At 35.5% G+C, this 22,320-nt stretch overlaps 1 protein-coding gene across 2 annotated transcripts in view; it reads right to left on the bottom strand.

The window, feature by feature from the left end:
- Positions 1-22,320, bottom strand: part of ENPP1 (ectonucleotide pyrophosphatase/phosphodiesterase 1) — a 107,717-nt gene that overhangs the window by 67,186 nt on the left and 18,211 nt on the right. For both annotated transcript variants that reach the window (XM_027848597.1, XM_027848598.1), the window contains exon 2: positions 2,568-2,640. In XM_027848597.1, coding sequence (XP_027704398.1) covers positions 2,568-2,640 — 73 coding nt within the window. The remainder of the gene's footprint in view (positions 1-2,567; positions 2,641-22,320) is intronic.

Here is a 22,320-nt window from a genome sequence, read left to right as displayed (position 1 = left end):
AAACCACTCCAGTATTTTGCCCAAGAAAACCTCAAATAGAGTCACAGAGTCAGTCATGACTGAGCAAGAACTACAGTGGAACCATTCACACACAAAAAAGTACAGTCTGAATGACTTCTAGTTTCTAAGACCAGAAACTTTCTTGACTCAAGAATTAGTTATAAATTTGATAAATTAGATATAAATTATCAAATAATGAGTCTATCATTAATCAAGTATTTTTAGAAGAGATTTGTATTATAAGTAATGTTCAAAAATAGTTTTGTTTTTTATAATTGATACTGAAATCAATGTGAATTTTCCATTCAAAAGCTACATACCTGTTCCTCACTTGTTAAAAAATAAAATTGTAAATGCTAATAAAGTATCTAATCTGAAGAAATTCCTAAAAGAAACATGAAAAGAGATTCCTGACAAAGAACATCCAGACACCATTCTAAATCCTACAATAATGGAAAAATTTAGCGAGAGAGAAAAATAGTTGCCTAATCAGTTGTCCCACTGCTAAAACTTCTAAAGGCTCCTAGGAAAACCACCTATTGTTCCTGAGAAAAAAAATATCTAAATTATTTGTCCAAGCTGAAAGGTGAAGATTATAATTTACTCAAATATTGGAGTTCTATGTATACATAATTACTTATGTAATTTTCCCACTGTGAATTCTGTCCCTCCTAACTTTAAAGAAACATAAGATAAGGGGTAGGGGCCCACTCTCCCCACCTTAACTAATATAATCACAGAAAATCTAGGATATAATTACAAACTGCAAACTAGGTGTTAAGGAATATTCCAACAACCTCACAGCAATGTATGAAAAAGTCCTTAATTAATGTGAAAGGATTATAGGGCTTTGGCTATGGATCTTTATCCATTGTATCCATTATAGACACAGACCATTATGACCTTTTCAGAAAATCAGTTCTACCTCTCAGACTAGGTATAAAAACAGCAAGTCAGTTCAGGAGTTGGCCAGTCCAGTGGTGGAAAATTCCAGGCTTAGGAGCTCTTTAGGGAGACTTATCCTTGTACCTGTACCAGAGGGCATCAGAGAGTGGGAGAGTGAATGTTGAAGAGAGGATGTTATTCTCTTCCCTGTACCCCACTGACCATGTCACTGGAGAAACTAGATTAGTAGGAGACAACGCATTTAGCCAGGAGCAGAGATGCACATAGAAGGCATAAGAAGAGACAGTTAGTTGCCCAAAACATCACTTCAAAGAGTGTGACCTTTCATGGTAAATATAAGTGCTGGATATGAACTCAAGAAAGGAGTAGATTCTAAAAACCCAACTAGCTGTGGGTCCATCAGCACAAATGACATATCCATAGTGAACAATGGAAGGACTTTATGAAGGGAAAAAGGATTTCTAGTATGAGGAACTGTGAGTTACTCTTTTGCCACAGCAATCTCTATTACTACTTTAATCATAATAACTTTATTATTTTTGAATAGTAATAAACCTATTGCTATTGCAATTTGAGCACTTTCTTCCCAAGGATGCTATGTATATTTGTGGGATATTGCATCCCAGACTTTTGAAGGGAAGCTTTTTGTACCAACTGTGCTTGCTAAGCCCTTTGATTAAAGGCCTTTGATGAGAGCTTATTGAGTCTGCTGCTAATTGTTCATGGGAAGCAGAACAGTTCGGGCATGCACTAAAACTGCAGCCTCACAGGATTATCTCTAAAACCTGAGAGGTAACAGTCACCCCTCAGAATTCAACCTAACAATGTGAGTGAAAGCTGAGGAAAGTAGCCTCAGAGAGGGTTTTACAATAGTAAAAAACTTTAACAAAAACAATAACAAAAAACTATACTTTAAGACTGCAACTCTTTGCAATGCCAGGATGCTGGAAGTCTCCAGAAATAATTATAGTTTATATTTATATAATGTTAACTCTTTACGTAGTACTGCACACGCATCATCAAATTGAATCCTCATGATGCCATAGAGGTTGGTAATGAAAATATTATTCCCATCTTGTACGAAATGAAACTGAGGCACAGAACAATTAAGTGACCTGCCCAAAGTCATACTGCTAACAAGAGGTAGATCCAGGAAAACAAGCCAAATTTTTCCATCTCAAGCCCATCAAATTTTTCAATATATTGTGCTGGCTCACAGAAGGTTCCATGACAGCAGAAGTCATCAAACTTCAACAAGTACATCCAGAGGATACGCAGACTAGCCACCATGATACTCCTGAGAGAAATTTGTTCTGAAACAATAATTTTGGGAGACCATTGGATTAAATGGAAGGCTAGGATCTCAAAGAATACTGCTGTTGGCACCTCTGTCAGCCATAGTTCTCACATAAATATTTTTTCTGCTCCCCACTTTAGGATCAAATGTTGACAAAAAAAAAAGGTTGGTATAAAAAAAAATAAAATCATGAAAGTACAGATATGGCTATTATTATATGGTGAAGAAAGTATAAGACAGGCTCCATAAATAAGGATAAATTAATTGCAAGAATTCTATAGACATTTGTATTAGAAAAATATCAATCAATATCTACTTTATAACCATATAACTACATGGTATTTTTATATACTATTATGATTACCTTCTCTGGAACAGCTTGGTTTCAATCCAAATATGCACCCAAGAATTGTTGTTAGCATGCAGACAGACAGTACCTGTTTAAAAAGAAAAGCCTATTTTATTTTTCCAAAACAATATTTTCATTTATTTAAATTTTTTTTCAACCAGCACTGGGATTTCATTAGTTGCATTCATTGAAGAACTGGTGGGGAAACTTCCTCTATTAACTCTTATCAGTAGTTATTCTGCAATTTGTATTCTCAGAGAGTAGCGCATATGTCTGAGAGATTAATTGGCCTTATCCAGGATTCTACAGTTAAAATCTGTCAGAGGTAGAACTTGATTCAAGTTTTCCTGTCACCAAAGGTGGCCCTGTTACCCACAATGCCATGTTGTCTCTCTTATAAGACCTAAATATCCCTTGTCACATCAGGTAGGTAACACTAATAAGTTTGCAAGTAATTAATAACCAACCAAAATCAATTTACTATATTGAAGGGAAATTGGAGACAGCATGACTAGCACCCTAATTACACTAAGATTTTTGAAGGCATTATAGATTTATGGACTTCGGAGAAGAGACTATTTTTTTTTTAATCTATTGCTAGCATTTGACAACCATAGTAGTCACTTAATAAGTGATATTTGATGGATATTATGTATCCATTTGATTTTCTTACATCCTTAAAAAAAAAAAAAGTAAGACAAAATAATAAATTTTAATAATGTAATAGAGTAGGGGCAGCTAGGTGGCGCAGTGGATAGAGCACTGGCCCTGAAGTCAGGAGGACCTGAGTTCAAATCTGGCCTCAGACCAAACACTTGACACTTACTAGCTGTGTGACCCTGGGCAAGTCACTTAACCCCAATTGCCTAAAAAAATAATAATAATAATGTAATAGAGTACTAAACTTAAAGCCATGAAACCTGAATCCTAGTTCAATCTCTGCTACTATCTACGTTACTTATCATGGACAAGTTGCTATTCTTTTCTGGGCCCCATCTTCTCACTAAAATAAGGAAATTAAACTTGGAGCTTTAACTATAAATTTTGGTATCAGGACAGGATGAGTAAAATGTGCCTTAAATCAACTTCATATTTCATAATGTAAAAATAATTCAACAATAATTAAGACAAAATCCTTTGAGGGGAAAGGGGGAACTCATCAATCTAGTGATTTCTAGTTGTTAAACATTGGCATATTAACAAATTTTTGCAAACTTTTTATTTTGTGCTCTGGACAAAAATCCTAGTTACCCCTCCCTAGTTTCCTCCAACTTAACTAAAGAATCACCAAGATTCCTTCCAACTTTAAAGTTGTATGACTTCTTTTCTACCACTATACCTCAATATTACTTGATCAAATTATCCCATCTATATTATATTATTCAAATAAATATATTATTCAAATTCACAAAACTTCCTAGAATAAAAATATTACTGGAAATTTTTGAGGAAAGGAATGGCAATGGGATTATGGCAAAAAAAATAAAATAAATACTTATATCCTTTATTATTGTCTAATAGAATGCTATATTTTTATCTCCCAGAAATGTCAATTTGCAACAATTAGCCTTTATCTTACCATTAATTACCAGTCTAGGAATTAGAGTCTTATTCATGTTCTCAGATTGAGTGTAGCTTAAGTATTTTAAATGCATATTTGGGGGAGGGGGGGACAAAAGTCAAATTGCTACAGAGACAATGTGTTGTAAGAATAAAGTAAACACCATTTCTGTACTTGAATTTCCTTATCCATAAAATAAGGGGGTTGGACTAGATATAGCTAAGGTTTCTCCAGTTCTAATATTCTATGACTCAGTAACTATTTATCCTCAATATCAATGTTTTAAAATGCAAATATAGACATGTCCTAGATTTCTATGATTCTGTGCCTCTTTTTAGTGAACAAAGGAATCGAAACAATTACAGATAAACACTGAGGTTTTGTAATCTGTATTAGAGAGTCTGGAAGAAGACATTTCACTACCACACTGTTAATGAACATGTAAATAGTCTGTTGATGGATCTGTAAATGGTCCAACCCATTCTTGAAACAATCTGGAATGTTTTAAGAAAAGTCTTTCAACTGTTCATACACTCTGACCCAGTGTTCCCTAGACTGAGCATATTCCCCTGGGAGGTCAAAAACAAAAAAAAGAACTCTAATGTGTACCAAAAAGTTCTTAGCATTAGGGGCAGCGAGGTGGCACAGTGAATAGAATACCTGCCCTAAAGTCAAGAGGACCTGAGTTCAAGTCTGGCCTCAGACACGTACTAGCTGTGTGACCCTGGGCAAGTCACTTAACCCCAATTGCCTAAAAAAAAAAGAACTCAGCAACATTTTTTGTGGCAGCAGATAAAGTGGGCACTCATCAGTTAGAGAATCCTGAGCAAGGTATGGTATATTAATATAATGAAATTATATTATGATATATATGATATATATATGTGAAATTATTAATATAATGGAATTGTATTAATATATTAATACAATAGAATATTGCTACATTATAAAAATCAGAGAAAGATGGGAAGAGTTTTACAAATTGATGCAAACTAAAGTAAGCAGTATCAGGAGAAAAATATACTCAATAGCTACAATAACATGAAGAAAAATAACACTAAAAAGGCAGCCTGATATATATTAAATACAATGACCAGTCTTAGTATCAAACAGTAGATTACAAAATGTATTTCTCTCTAATTTGAGAGAGTAAAGCAAAACATAGTGGTGTAATGAAAAATATGCTGTCAGTTGTAATTATTTTGCTCATCAGTTTGCTTTTGTTTTAAGAGAGCAGTGTGTTAGTAAACAAACGATTTGTAAAATGATAAAGTACATCAATAAAACTTTAAAAATAACCCAAATAACAAGACTTCTAAAATGATAGCCATTTGTAAAATGGGGGTAATAATAGGGCCTACTTCTCAGAGTTACTATGAAAATCAAATAAAATAGTATTTGTTTAGTGTATTGGAAAACATAAAGGAATACATACGTGACAGCTATTGTTACTATTACTGATTTCATTTTATTTATTATCCCCTCAAAGCAATCAAAAAGATATGAGAACTTATCTGAAGTTTTCTGCACTAAAATCTTACTCCAATAACCCATAGTAAAGCAAGGATGTGTGTAGTATGTAGTATGTAGGATGGCACAATATCTTGAAAGCTATACCAATCAGTCAATAAGCATTTATTAAGCATCTACTAAATGTCAAATAATGGGAATATAAAGATGAAGGTGAATCAGTCCCTGACCTCAAATAGTTGACATTCTGTGAGGAGAAGAGTACAACATATACATATATGGATATATACCAATTAGATATAAGGTGACTACAGCTTGGGGAGATCAGGAAAGGCTTCATATAGGGCTTGAATTGAGCTTTGAAGGAAGATAGGAAATCTGAGATACTGTAACAATTAAAATTAAGGTAAACTGAAGCACAAAGTATCAAGCATGATCAATTTAGTAAAGCATAAATTTACCAATAAATAGGATCTCAGCTTCCCCAGCAAAGGTAAGACCACAAATGAAGGGAACAGCTCTCTTTTATAGTTTTGGGAAATATAGAAAATAGAAAGGCTAGCATCGTAGATGGAAGAAAATATGATTGGAAGGAAATTGAGAATGAGGGCTAGCAACAATTCCTTCTTTCTTTCCTGTAACTAAGAAATGTTCATTGCTTGAGTCCAACTGCCATCTGCAAGGACAGAGATAGCAAACCACACTTCTTTGGATAGCAAACCAGAATTCTGTGGTTAACAAACCAGACATCCTTGAAGGATAGCTTGGTGGTGTAAAGATACTAGATGAGACTCCCTGGTGTCCATCTACATCCTTCGAGTACAACAGATTTCCTTGACACAAGAATAGAACAATGATTAACAAGGCAACTGGATTTCTAAATTTAATTCATTAAAGACTAAGTTACAATACAAAAATCAATTCACAGTAAATAGGATCAATTAAAAAGACACAGAATCAATCTGATTACTTCAATTCCCCCCTTTGCATGCCTTTCATAGATCATTTATCTATAGGCTAATGCTATAAAATTTTTAACAGTCATTATTAATAGTATATACTGACAGCAGTTTTTCTGTTGCAATTTTAGAACATGCTTAAACATAGCAACTAATGCAAAGTCTAAAAAGGATTATAAGGTAGAGGGCAATAAGTGTCCATTACCAAGGGTAGGTTTACTGGCCATTACCCTGCAGCCAAGTGAACCAAGAGAAGGGATTCCACCAGGAATCCTGAAGGAGGAGTTAGGTTTTATGTAGGCTTGTCACAATTTCTACTGACCAGAGAACAACAAAATAGATTAATCAGGATAGAGCACCGGCCCTGAAGTCAGGAGGACCTGAGTTCAAATCCGGCCTCAGACCAAGCACTTGACACTTACTAGCTGTGTGATCCTGGGCAAGTCACTTAACCCTAATTGCCTAACCCTCTCCCCCAAAAAAATTGATTAATCATAGCACAAGTCATGGTAAAAATATCTAAAACCATAGACTAATTTTAGAGGGGAGATTTACATATCACCAAAGTAACCAAAAAAAAAAAAACTCAACAAACATAGATACTGTGAAACAAAAAAGCCAAAGTGGTACAGTAATGATCATCAATATTAATTAACATCAGGTCTCTTTATAACCCAATAATTCATTCCCAATGTCCATTTAATAAGCACATTTCATCTTGGATCCCAGATATCCCACATAGTATTCTGGTCCCTAGATACATTTCGTCTTGGATGTTTGAGAATACACCTCATTCTCAGGGAAGGCCTAAAAGGTGCTCCTCTTCAATAGATTTATTTCTCTGGTTCCAAGTTACTTACAGAGATTCCTAACTCTTCTAAAAATCTGTCAGTTATAAGACTCAATACAATTTAGTACAGCCTCCTAAATCTGGTTTTCCAATAACTAGTTCATAAGGTGAAAACTAGTTCAAGCCTTGTGGTTCTGATCTTATTAACAATAGAGCTATAAGAGGAATATCAAATTAGGATGAGTTCATTTGAAACCAGAGAATTTAAGTTTTTACATGCCACTTGCTCTTTCTTCCTTTGCCTAAATCCTCTGTCTGATATAAACACTGACAACAACAGGCTGAAGGAAGAATCTTAAAAAGAAATTTATGAGATCTCATTTATAAAATAGGTCCTTTTTTCTTAAAATTATCAGATAGATATTTCAAATAGGAAAATAATTTGACCCTTTTCACAATTATCAATGCAATTTTACATATAAAATCTTAATCCAATTTTAAAATTTATCACATTAGAAACATTTGTAAGCCAGTTACATACATTTATATATACTAGTTCTTTGAGAGAACATTCTAATCTTGTTGCTTTCTCAAAGTTTGCTACTCCATTTAATTTTAACAAATTTAAAGTATGAAAAACCTTTATATCTCAGCTTAATTTCCCCCTTAAGAGGATTTCATCCCCAACAACATCCAAAAGAATGAGACATTTTAGGGACCTAATCTTATGTATGAATATAAAACTATTAACAGGTAGATGACAAGCCCAAGAATTCATTAACTTAATTATACAGAATAGGGAATTGACTACAAATGCAGGATAAAAATAGTAAGACCTTTCATAATTGTATCCTATTATAATTAACTGAGAGTTGCTGGGGTATTGCAACAACACAAGTCAGATATTCAAAAATTACAGTTTTACCTGCTGAAAAGATAATTTTACTATGAAAGGAAGAAGCAGGGATATGATTGTAAGAACATCAAAACTGGTCCTCCAGGTCTAAGCCTAAGAGCATATAATGACAAAACATAGGTAGAATAGAATAAAGTATCCTTAATTCCATTTGATTTCAGGTAGGAGTTGTTTTTATTATTTGGCATAGACAACCATTTAGCAAAGTTCCACCTTATCCACAGGGTATCATATCCAGGCCCAGGATTAATCCCATGGGAAACATTCCTGTTCAGAAAGGAAATAACACAATGGGGAAACCAAGTCCAAAGAATCCTTAGTCCCCTCATGAGGTCATCCCCTCAACTTTTCCCAAGCTCAGACATTCACATGTAGTAGTTTTCAGATTGCTATCCCTTTGAGCAGGTAGTGGCATTTCCCTTGAATGACGGATTACTGATAATGATAATTCAGACAATTATACCTGAATTCAAAACTCAAAACAATATCAGATTACAATCCCACAAGATTTCACCTCAAATAGCAAAGTTAACAATAAAAAAGTTACTAAGCCTTCCCCTCCCAAAAAAAAATTATTCAATATTATTTTCTTCTTCCTTTTCCCAGACAAGTAATTATTTCTCTTTCTCTTTTAAAGTATGCCCAATTAAATATTTGACAATAGCCTCTAATAACTTCTAATTAATAATTTCACATTATCTGGTAAGTGGCGCTCCAGACCTGGAGTCAGTGAAGACCTAAGTTCAAATCTGGCCTCAGACACTTACTAGTTGCATGACCCTAGGCAAGTCACTTAACCCTATTTGTTTCAGTGTCCTCATCTGTAAAATAAGCTGAAGGAAATGACAAACAACTTCAGTATCTTTGCCAAGAAAACCCCAAATGGGGTCACAAATAGTTGGACACAACTGAAATGACTGAACAACAATCCAAATTAAAAGGAGTTAAATTCTCCAATTACACAATTTTATCATCCTTCTAATAGCATTTCTTATACAATGGTTTTCCAGAATTTATAATATAAGAAAATTTAGAAACACATTAACATTCACAATATCATGGTGTTCTGGGTTTTTTTTGCTCTGAGAGGACAATTTTATTTATTTTTAGTTTTCAACATTTACATCCACAAGATTTTGAGTTTCAAATTTTCTCCTCATCTAATCCCTCCCCCAACCCCAGACAGTGTGCATTCTGAATACCCTTTCCCCTAATATGCCCTCCCTTCTGTCTCCCTCCCTCCCCCTTATCCCCTTCCTCTTCTATTTTCCTGAAGGGCAGCACAGAGTTCTATACCCCGTTACCTGTATATCTTATTTCCCAGGTGCGTGTGAAAACAATTTTTTAACATTTGTTTTTAAAACTTGGGGTTCTACAGTCTCTCCCTTCCTCCCTCCCCACCCACCCTCATTGAGAAGGCAAGCAACTTGATACAGGTTATACTTGTGTAGTCATGCAAAACACTTCCATAGTAGTCATGCTGTGGAAAACTAACTATATTTCCCTTCATCCTATCCTGCCCCCCCATTTATTCTATTCTTTCTTTTGACCCTGTCCCTCCTCAGAAGTGTTTGCTTCTGATTACCTCCTCCCCCAGTCTGCCCTCCCCTCTATCATTCCCCCCGACTCTCTTATCCCCTTCCTCCCTATTTTCCTGTAGGGTAAGATAGCTTTCCATACCCAATTGAGTGTGTATGTTATTACCTCCTTAAGCCAAATCCTATGAGAATAAGATTCATTCATTCCCTGTCACCATCTCTCACTTCCCCTCCACTGTAAAAGCCTTTTCTTGTTCTGTTTTATGTGAGATAATTTACCCCATTCTACCTCTCTTTCTCCTTCTCCCAGTATAATCCTCTTTCATCCCTTAATTTTATTCTCCAGATATCACCCCTTTACTATCACCCTGTACTATCTATCTATCTATCTATCTATCTATATACATACATATAATTTTTTTCCCTTCGACTACCCTACTACTGACAAAGGTCTCATGAGTTACAAATATCATCTTTCCATGCAGGAATGTAAACAGTTCAACCTTATGATTTCTCTTTCCTGTTTACCTCTTCATGCTTCTCTTGAGTCTTGTATTTGAAAGTAAAATTTTCTATTCACTCCGGTCTTTTCATCAAGCATGCTTGAAAGTCCTCTATTTAACTCAATATCCATTTTTTCCCTTGAAGGATTATACTCAGTTTTGCTGGGTAGGTGATTCTTGGTTGTAATCCTATCTCCTTTGACCTCCAGAATATTATATCCCAAGCCCTCAGGTCCTTTAATGTAGAAACTGCTAAATCTTGCGTTACCCTGATTGTGTTTCCACAATACTTGAATTGTTTCTTTCTGGCTATGTGCAATATTTTCTCCTTCACCTGGGAACTCTGGAATTTCATTGCAATATTCCTAGGAGTTTTCCTTTGGCAATCTCTTTCAGGAGGTTATTGGTGGATTCTTTCAATTTCTATTTTACCCTTTAGTTGTTCTAGAATATAAGGGCAGTTTTCCTTGATAATTTTTTGAAAGATGACGTGTAGGCTCTTTTTTTTGATTATGGTTTTCAGATAGTCCAATAATTTTAAAATTATCTCTCCTGGATTTTCCAGGTTAGTTATTTTTCCAATGAGATATTTCACATTGTCTTCTATTTTTTCATTCTTTTGGTTTTGTTTTACAATGTCTTGATTTCTCATAAAATCACTAGCTTCCATTTGCTCCATTCTAATTTTTAAGGAAGTATTTTCTTCAGTGAGCTTTTGGAATTTCTTTTCCATTTGACCAATTCTGCTTTTTAAGGCATTCTTCTCCTTATTGACTTTTTGGACCTCTTTTGCCATTTGGGTTAGGCTATTTTTTTAAGGTGTTATTTTCTTCAATTTTTTTTTAGTCTCCTTTAGCAAGTTGTTGACTTGTTTTTCATAATTTTCTTGCATCACTCTCATTTCTCTTCCCAGTTTTTCCTCTGCTGCTCTTACTTGCTTCTCAAAACGCTTTCTGAGCTCTTCCATGACCTGGAACTGATTCATATTTTTCTTAGAGGCTTTGGATGTAGGAGCTTTGACTTTATTGTCTTCTTCTGGTTGTCTGTTTTGATCTTCTTTGTCACCAAAGAAAGATTCTATGGTCTGACTTTTTTTGGGTGGTTTGCACATGTTCCCAGCCAATTACTTGAGTTTTAAACTCTTTGTTAAGGTAGGGGTCTGCTTCCAGTATGGAGAATGTACTGTCCCAAGCTTTGGGGGTTTTGTGCAGCTGTTTTCAGAGATACTTCTAGGGACCTGTAAATTTTCAGTTCTTCCAAGGTGGTATAAGGGGTGAGGTATTTACCCCTTTCCTGACTTGTGCTCCAGTCTATGAGTGACCACAAGCACTCTTTTCTGCCTTGGAACTGTGAGGAGAATTCCCTCTCCACTCCACTAGGAGCTCCACCTCACCAGCACTCCTCCTTGCCCCAAGACTGCCACCCAGAACTGTGACCTGTATCCAAGGACATGCAAAGCAAGAGATTCCTGCCTCGGCACTAGTAAAGAGATCCATGCAATCCCCCTTTTGATCAGCCACTCAGTTCCCCCTCAGTCTATGGTGTGGAAGCTCTGGAAGCAGCCGCTGTCCCAGCTGAACAGGGGACTGGGGCTGGGACTGAGCCTCTCTCTCACTATGGTCACAGACTTTTCCTACTGACCTTCTAGGTTGTCTTTGGCATTTGTAGAAGTCTGGAAACTGCCACAGCTGCCAGTGATTCAGTCCTCAGAGGCCTGCTCCAGGTTCACTGAGAACTCTTTTGCCTACACACCCACACTGAACTGTATTTCTCTTCCAGCCCAGCATGATAGACCTTTCTAATCAGTCATCCAGGTTGTCTTGGGCTGTTTTGCTCTGTCTTTTTGTGGGTTCTGCTGCTCTAGAATTTGTTTAGAGCCATTTTTACAGGTATTTGGAGGAGTTTGGGGGAGAGCTCAAGCAAGTCACTGCTTTCACTCCATCATCTTGGTTCCCCACAATATCATGAATTTAAAACATGAAACTAAACCTATTATTTATCAGATAACTTCAACTCAGTAGAATGCATTTCCAAGTTATCTTACATAGAAAACTATTCTTTTTATCACCTTTGGCATTGTACACTAATCATATCTAAAACTCAGTACAGTTATCCAGTATGAAGCAATTGCATTCAATCAAAGAAATAATAATAATTAACACTTACCTAGATAGTGCCTACCAAATGCCAAGTCTTGTGTTAACAACTTCAATCATGTAATTCTCTCAACAACCCTGGGAAGTAACTACTATTTTTATACCCTTTACAAGAGTAGTAAACTAAGTTAAACAAAGATGACGTTACTTACCTAAAATCACATTGCCAACAAATTTACAGAGACCAGATTTCTAACCTATATTTTCTTCAATCCATGCTCTTTCAGCATTTTGCTTTAATGCCAAACCACATTATGATTTAGTTTCAGGACAAACCTTTACCACATCAAATCTGGATTTGCAATCACAAAATCAAAATTTCAAATTTCCCAGGAGCCATGTATTTACAGTACTTCACATTATAAGGCTCTCTACTTCCAGGTAGTCACTGCCAAAGGTTTAAAGTGGAACTTTTGTATTCTCACCCCCCTTTTTGGGGACCATGAGGATTTTAATAACTCAAATATACTCATCTAATGGTCTTCCAAGGGTGAATCTTAGTATAGTATTTTCCAATAAGTCCATGTTGCAAATATATTACTATAATGTCCATGTCATAAAAAATAACCACATAGTATTTCTCATATACTTCTTATTAAGTACTTTTTGGTGACTTATTTCTAATTTACTCAAACAATTAAATTTTGTTATATTATTTACAGAAGTAACACAAAGTATTTTTCCTAATTAAATTTCACATATATTGCTGCCTTAAATGAGGTTCTCTTTTCATGAGCAAGAAACAAGACAGTTCTTAAAATTCAAATTGAAACTTGCTTTGAAATTTAGCTCCAACTGACTTCCTTTTCTTTAACAGATAGCTATGTGATGTTGAGTAGGTCTCAGGGACATAACCCTCCTGGCAAACAGGGTGGGGATATTGGTTCAGATTTTCCTAGCTAAGGCAATGCTCCTAAACACATTTTACCCTTCTCATGCCAGTTAGGGCCGAAAATATAGAGATATCCCTTTAATTCTCAGCAGGGTTTGATTAGCAAAAGCAGAATTAATAATTTCTGTATCACATGATTTGAGGGAATCTACCCCTATCCCACCTAATGCTTCTACATAATCTCTTATTAAAATGGGTGGGGGTCCCATTTTCTTCTTGACAAGCTGTTCAAAATCTACCCTAAGTAATATCCAGTGTATAATATATTTTATAGCAAAATTTCTAATGGCAAGACATACACCAATTTGAAAATTTCTTTATAAATTGATTTGAACTTAACTTTAATTTGTAAAGCTCCAATGTGTCTAGTTAGATACACCATTATAATAAATTTATTTTACTTTTTAGTTTTTCCCTGATTAACACAAACTTTCTCTTTTTCATGAATCAAGAAAGACTTAACAATTAAGTACTTAAGTGCCACAGCTATTCAAACTGCCACCTACAACCTATTTTTTCTCTTCATTTTAGAATTTCACTGACATGACTTTCAAACTAGCTTTGATTCCCTTTTCTCTAATCAGTGAAATTACCTTCCCTACACTAAAACAACAAATCTGTCACTTTCCAGAGGAAGAGTCATGAAAAGTTTATGTAACATTCACAGTTAATTTCTTAATTTCCTTAAAACAAATTCTGAAGAATGTTAACCCTAAACTCACTAGAATATTTCAGCATTTATAAAAATATTTGAGCCACAATTTGGAAATTCACAGTAGAGAACTTATGCTTTAGTCACAGACTAAGTTTCTGATTAGTTTACATTGTTATAACATTATATAGTCTATGGTAAAAGATTCCCTTTTATCTGTCTTTCTCTCTGCACTCCCAAAACTTGGCCAGAGCTTAGAAATATAGAGAGAAAGGATGACTGTCTTTCTGAAGACTTAGTAAACTCCTCAGAAAGTTCATATTCTTTTTCCCAGGAAAAAATAGTTCATAAGACACACAGAGGCACAGAGAAGCATTTGCAGGTAAATGCCCTTTGCACAAGTTGCTAAAACCAACCTCAGTGAGAAGAGAGATTGCCTCCACAAGACAGACACAAAGACAATAAGCATCAGTGTCAAAGATTCTTTAAAAAAAAAAGTATGCACAGGTGAAAAGAACCTTCTCAGTCAAATGTAGAACCCTTAGAGGTTCTGATATATCTTAGACTAATTTGGGTAAGGGTATTCCTGGGTGATGACTAGAGAGACTTCCTTTATCATTCAACCTAATTTTTTTGAGCTCTATTTTTAGTTATCCTCTTTTGGTTTGGAAGAATACACTTGCCAACTATGGTTATTTGTGACTGCCCACTGTGCCACTGACCAATAATGATTATTTGCAACATGGTGCTTCCCTGACCCCTTTTGAATGGGAAGTGTCACTCTTCCTACTTTCCAATTGTACTGAGAGGCTCAGGACAACCTCTCTCTCCTGCTAATGGCAATAAGTAGCCTGGGACTTAATTTATGGCTTCCTTAAAGGGCCACCACTGATGCAAGTCTTTTGATCACTCTTCAGCTTGTGCTGGGAGTTTTCTTTGAAGAAAAGAAAATTTCTTTAAGGGACCTGTACCTTAAGAGAATTTCATGGATTTTCTATTACCAATCATTACCAATCAGTCACACTTAAACACAGACAGGACACCAAGACAAACACAGATGCAGCTTCCCCAACAGTATAAGGGCTTACCTTGGCTTGGAAAGTCTTGGACAAGGTGGAGAGTCAGATCTCCAATGCAAGCCTTTGCAGACAAATCCCCCCACCTCCCCCCACCCCCCAGTGAAAATGTCACTAAGTGCTCTAAGGGGGGGAGGGGCAGAGAGGTTACTCCAAGGACAAGCTACCACCCCCAATCCCTTCATGGTTGCCAAACTGTAACAGTTAAAATTAAGATAGATTGAGGCACAAAGTACCAAGCATGATCCATTTAGTAAAGTATAAATTTACCAATAAAAAGGATTTCTGCTTCCCCAGCAAAGCTAAAATTCCAAATGAGGGGGATAGCTCTCTTTTATAGTTTAGGGAAGTACAGAAGATAGTAAAACTAGCATCATAGATGGAAGAAAATATGTTTGGATGGAAATTGGGAATGAGGGCTAACAACTCCTTCCTTCTCTCCTGGGACTAAGAAATATTCATTGTTTGCGTCCAATTGCATCTGCAAGGACCAAGATAGCAAACTAGACTTCTTTGAATAACAAACCAGACTTCCTTGAATAACAATTTAGTGGTATAAAGATATTACACCATACTCCCCGGTGTCTACCTGTATCCTTCAAGTGTAACAGATTTCCCTGGTACAAGAATAGAACAGTGATTAACAAGAGAACTGGACTTCTAAACTTCACATTACAGGCCAACTAAATATCTGAATTAAGTTCAGAGTCAAAGAATCATGACTTAAACAGTTACAGGGCAAAATCAATTAACTATAAATAAGATCAATTTTAAAAGACACAGAATCAATCTGATTATTTCAATGTATAAATGAAAAGGGAATATATTTCAAGCATAGGAAACACCCAGTGCAGAGACCCAAAGACAGGAGATAGAATCTCACATATGAGAAACAGTAAGTGATCCAGTTTACTGAGCCACTGAGCAAATGAAGTGACATGCTGTGTAACAAGACTGGAAAAGTAGGGACCAGGTTGTATTGGGTTTTAAATATCAAAAGAGGCAGCAAGGTGATGCAGTAGACAGAGGGTAGGTCATAGAGTGAGGAAGACCTGAGTTTGGCTTTAGACTCTTACTAGCTGTGTTACCCCGAGCAAGCCACTCTGTACCTCAGTTTCTACATTTGTAAAGTGAGGATAATAATAGCTCTTACCTCCTAGGATTGTCATGAGGATAAAATGAGATACTTGTAAAAAAGTGCTTTCCAAATCTAAAGCACTATACAAATGTTAGTTGTTGTTGTAACTAGTATGATTACTGCATTTGTTACTGGGGAAGGAAATGGCAAGTCACTCCAGTATCTTTGCCAAGAAAATCCCAAGTGGAATTATTGAGAGTTGGACACAACTGAAATAAATGAACAACAACAAAAACATTTATTGGGGGGGGGGGGGGGCATTAGGGAGTTAAAACCTTGGCCAGCATTGTCTACCAAGATGGAAAGTCTTTGAGAAGACGCCAAAAATTATATATTATTTCTTTCATCCTTGGACTATCCTAGTTAAGTATTGGAGATCTCAAGTTCCTCCCCACCCCCACCCCAAAAAAGAACCAAGAACTTTTGAACACATGTTCACAAATTTGGGGATTGAAAACTCTTTCCAGGTTTCAAACTGTTTCAATTGTTGTTTGACATTGTCTTAGTTGAAAATTTAAGTCTAATTCTCACAAGATTATGAATTGGATTGTGTTTTCGTTTCCTTTCAGAAAAGTCTGATCAGCAAAGTCAAAGACTCACCTATTTAAAAAAGATCAAATAAATCTCATAGGTAATATATAATGTGACATCTTGACAGTCTAATTGAAATTATGCTAATGAGAATAATATTTTGTCTTGGAATGCATCAAACTCAAATGATATCAGCAAAACCAACATCATTGTACTTTTTCTCTACTTTAACCAATCAAACACTTATTAATCACCTACTCTATATGAGACACTGTGCTAGGCACCAAAAAAAATATATTTGGAACTTCCTGTCTATTTGTCTAAATGGTCTCTTAAGTGTCCATTCATTTCTAAAGAATTAATAGAACAAAAATTAAAAGTTAGAAAGAATTTCTCTACAATTACTTTGTAGAAAATCTGAAGTTCTTGGTCCCAAAAATATTATGATACTATATCAAGTAAAGCTTACCTCATCAACTCATTTCTTGTTAGTGTTGCTAAAATAGGCTTGTAAACTGTGAAAGTCACATACTTCTAAGTTTGGCATTTTAGCCTTCTATGTTCTGACCAGAATCAAACTTTCCAGTTTGCTTCAATAAATACATTTATCCTGAGCTTCACACACAGAAAGCAACTAGCTGTTTCCCAAATATGCCCTATAGTTTCCAACCTTCGCCCCCTTGCACATGCTTCTGTTTCAGCCTAGAATGCTCTCCCGGATCATAAGTACCTACTAAATTATTGCAGCTCTGAATCAAATTAATTTCTTTTTCTTCTAAATACACATAGGATTGTATGTACATGTGTGTATGTATATGCACACGAGCACACACCCACACCAAAGACAAGATAAGAATACAGATCTTCATTATATCATGTTATCTCCTGTGACATGTTTAAGTAGAGAGTATGAATCAATCCAGTAACAAATATTTATAAAGCACCTATTATGTGCCAGGCATTATGCTAGATTCTGGGAATAAATACAAAAGAGGATATGACATATTTAGATAGATAGAAAATAGATAAGAAATTATTTGGCGACAAGAGTACTACTATCTAGGGAGGTCAGGAAAATTTTCATATTGAAAATGGTGCTGGAATTGAACTTTGAAGCAAACTCAGGATTCTAAGAGACAAGGGTCAGGAAGAAGTCAATCTCAGTCCAATTATCCTTATAATCAGTATGATGAAAATCACTATTTGTAACCTGAGAATTCAGATTTCATTCATGATATTATTACCTCTAGCAGATATCTGCAAACAAATTAAGAAATTAAGCTAGTGAGTTTAGTGCTAATGTCTGTGCCAAATGATAAGAGTGGAAAAGAGTCATGGGAAAAGGTTAAGACTTAAGCAAAGTTAACCTACCACTTTAGCTGGATAAATTCTCACGTTGCATACAACTTGGCCTCCTTTCCTAAAGGGCACATGAATCCATGGAAGTAGACACAATCATACTAATCCTTCTAAATACAACAATTCCTTTTGCCACAAAAGGAATAGGTTATAGAAAATTAGGTCAGTGGAATGAAAGGACTAATGATGTGTCCTGCTAACCTGGAAAGATTTCAAATACAAGCCTAGGGAGGAACAGTCTGTCTGCTGTCCAATAACCAGCCACACTAAGTTCACTAGAGTGACTCAATATTTCTTCACCGGCACCTATAAAAGACTATCCCCTGAGTTACAGAGGGGGTTGAAACCTGAATTGGTGAAACAAGTACTTACACTAACAAAATTATAGTATAAGCAATCACCATAAAGGTTAGATGTCAGTAAATTTACAGAAAAAGTAAATTAATGTTGAAAAATTTGCAAGCATTACAAAGGACAAAGTTCAATACTAAGTAGGACTATCTACAAAATACACACCATAGGTATTACAAATAAATGTCTGTACTCTAATACATTAATTACTATTTTTCTAATTACATGTAAAAATAATTTTAATATTCATTTTTTTAAATTTTGAATTCCAAAATTTCTCTCAAACAATTTTATATAGGTTATACACATGCAGTCATGCAAAATATATTTCCACATAAGTCATGTAGTGAAAGAAAACACAGACCAAAAAGAAAAGAAAAAAACATGGAAAAAAAAGAAAGTAAAAAATAGTAAGTTTTGATCTGCATTCAGATTCCACTAGTTCTTTCTCTAGAGGTGGATGACATTTTTCATCATGAGTCCTTTGGAATTGTCTTGGATCTTTGTATTTCTGAGAATAACTAAGTCATTCACATTGATCATAGTACAATATTACTGTTACTGTGTACTCTAATTTATAATATTATTTTCTTTTTCATTTCTAGTATTTCACCTAATCTAAAGAAAAAGTACCCATACAAAAACTGATATTTAAAGAAAACCTAATATTAATGGTAAACCTAATATAACGTTATAGATTATATGAATTAAGAGACAATAAAAATAGTCATCATTTATAAAACCCTTTAAAGTTTGCAAAGCACTTTACATATATTATCTTATTTGATCCTCACAACTCTGTGAGGTAGGTTTTATTATTATCCCCATTTTATAGACAAAGAATCTGAGGCTAAGGGAAGTTAAGCAACCTGCCCAGGGTCACAAATCTAGCTAGTATCTGAGGTAGGATTTGAATGCAAGTGTTTCTACTCCAAATACAGTGCTCTACCCACTGTACTACCTGCAGCAGCTATTGGTAGGGGAAGGAGAAGAAGGGGGAGAAATCATCAAAGTGTCAGTTGATCACTTTGGAACTATATCAGCTCTCTAATAGAGTTCCTAGTGTGGCCATCCTACTAAAACTACCTTAATCAGTCAATAAACATTTGTTAAATGTCTGTTCTATGCTAGGTACTATGCTAAGCATCACTACTCTCTGAACTATTGAAATTGTTTAATAGATCTTCCTACCTTCATTCTCTTCTTTCTTCAAATCAGCCTTCACACTCTTATCTTCCTTTCACAGACCTTGACCTCATAATTCTACAATGACTCCCTGTTGCCAAAGAACCAAAATTCAAACTCTTTCCTCTGGCATTTAGGGCTCTACACAAAAATAGTATAGCCCTATCTAGGTGCATTTGCTCAGCACAGTTTCCTGGCTTTACATGTGCTCAAACTATTCCAATTAGGATTTTAAATTGTATTATAGGGTATTTGCAAAGAAATATTGTTAGTTATACAAATATTGACTTAGCTAAAAATTAACAAATGTTACTCATGGCATTGGATTTCATCCTACTTATAATTTAAAAACTATTCCCTTGAGAGGAACTAGCTAAAGGAAGAAACCAGATGATGCAATAAATTCCATTTTTTTTTGCTCATGAGTTTTAATTATATGTGAATGATATGCAATAAAATCACTTTGAGGCATTTTGTTTAGTGAAAAAGAAATTTGTCTATCCTGATACGGCCAGAATTATAAAAGAGGCAAGTAAATTCTAAGAAAAGGCCTAAGAAAAGTTCTAGTGATTTTGCCCCTGTCCTTGATAGACAGATACCATTCATTCCCAAACTGCCACAATGGGCAAAAATAAGAAACAGTAACCAGATAACTGAAATTCTATTCCCACTTATTTGTGACTCCCAAGGACCCAAATATGAAGATATTAGTAAAGAAGAGTTAAGAACTAGACCTGTGATTTTTTGATAGAAGGAATTCCCACAGAATTCCCACACTCCCTCTACCTATAAAGGTCAGCACTTTCTTTGAAACTACATTTAAAGAACACTGAAAGGGTTAAGGGGTTATGTCCAGGGTCACACAGCCAGGATGTGTCAGAGGAAAGACTAGAACTTGGGTCTTGTTGGCTCCAATGAATATTATCCTCACCACTCTACCCTTAATGTCCCTATGGCAATTCAGTAAATACAGAGGATTTGGTATTAAGTATATGAATAGTGATATACTATCATTCAAAAACATTAAAATAAAAGTGATGACTTTTAAGAGATAACAGAGAAATACAATTGAAAACAACTTCAACACAAAAGATTGACATTTATCCTTGACTTTCCAAAAATCTCAGTAAGTCACATTTTTGCAAAGATGAGAAAATGTATTTGCTAAGAGTAAGTCATCACTTCAGAGAGTGTGTTTCCTCTAAATGACTGGAGATTTTGTCAGGAATGCTATGCTTAAGCAGCTGGCAAATATTTCCCATATTTTGGAAATGAGGGTAAAAACAGGCATAAAAAGGTTGAGTGACTTTCCAAAAACCACGTTATTGGAATTTGCGTTATTGGAATTTGGAATTTGGGGACAGACTGGGTAGAATTCAAATCTCTAATCTAGCTATCTTCCTTCCATGGAAGTACTTTACCTATTAAACAAAAAAAAAGTAGAGGAAAGAAAGTGAACTAGTTTTGTAATCAGAACATAGAATGAGATTCTAAGTTCAAATACAACTGTAATGTATGGAATTCTGGACTTGAATCCAGGAAGACCTGAGTTTAATCTGCCTCTTATTATGTGGTCCTAGGCACATCACAACTTTTCTGAGCCTCAGCTAACTCATGTTTAAAATGGGCATAATATTAACTAAAGTACCTACCCCCATAGAGTTGTCATAAGGCTAAAATATAAAGTATTTGAAGTGAATATAAAGTGCTTAAACACTTTATAAAGATCAGATACTATTCTTGTTTACTTGCTTGTTCGGTTATGTCTTCATTTTGTCATCTCTCAGATAAAACTGATAAAAAGAGAAGCAGTGTTGCATAGAGGATGAAGAGCTGGTCTCTGAGCCAGGAAAGCCTAGATCCCAATCCCATTTCTGACACAAACTGGTTATGGGATCCTGGGCTTGTGTTAAACTCTCAGTGACTCAGGCAACTCTCTAATAGTAATGTAAGTAGCAGAGGTTTGTTTGTTGTTTATTTGCTGTTGTTCGTCCTTCCTCTTCAAGAGGACCAGCCATCAGGGAGGTGATTCCATGACTTGCAAGTGAATTGGATTTAATTGAGGGAGGGCTGTGCAAAGTCACCAGCCTCACCCTCTGCTCCAGAGCCATCTGGGCCCAGTGGTGAGATAGAGATCAGGATGACAGGAGATGGCCCTGGATACAGTGACTTTGGCCTTTTTAAGCTAGGTCTTTAACCGGTCTGTTTGACTGAGGCAACATTCATTCAGTGATTAAAGCTAGATGAGAATGAGAAGGCAATGAATGGCCTCATTTGTGGTAAAAAACAAAACAAAACAGTCTGGGTGGGAAAGACCGTCAGGGTCAAAACAGAAACAATTGCTATTTGCATTCATTCTGAGCTAATCAAGGCCCAAACAACGGCCAAGTGGGGCTTGACCTGGGATCTATTGTGGGCCAATCAATGAGAGACCAAATGATTTGGGTTTAAGGCATGGTCCTTAAGAAAGAAATCTAGCGCATAAACCACAGATATCTTTCGAGGTTTAAGCAATCAAAATTTATATTCCTTTGAGCAGAGCACCCCCACGAAAGGGTATGATACCCTACGTGGACAGAGGGAAGGGAAATAAAGAGAAAGAAGACAGAAAGAGAAAGGAAGAAAGAGAAAGAAAGGAAGAAAGAGAAAGAAAGAAAGAAAGAAAGAAAGAAAGAAAGAAAGAAAGAAAGA

This window comes from Vombatus ursinus, unplaced genomic scaffold, assembly GCF_900497805.2.
Source record: "Vombatus ursinus unplaced genomic scaffold, bare-nosed wombat genome assembly UNPS02006779.1, whole genome shotgun sequence".
Lineage (NCBI taxonomy): Eukaryota > Metazoa > Chordata > Mammalia > Diprotodontia > Vombatidae > Vombatus > Vombatus ursinus.
Note: the sequence above shows the minus strand (reverse complement) of the source record. Positions and strands in the feature narration are given on the sequence as shown.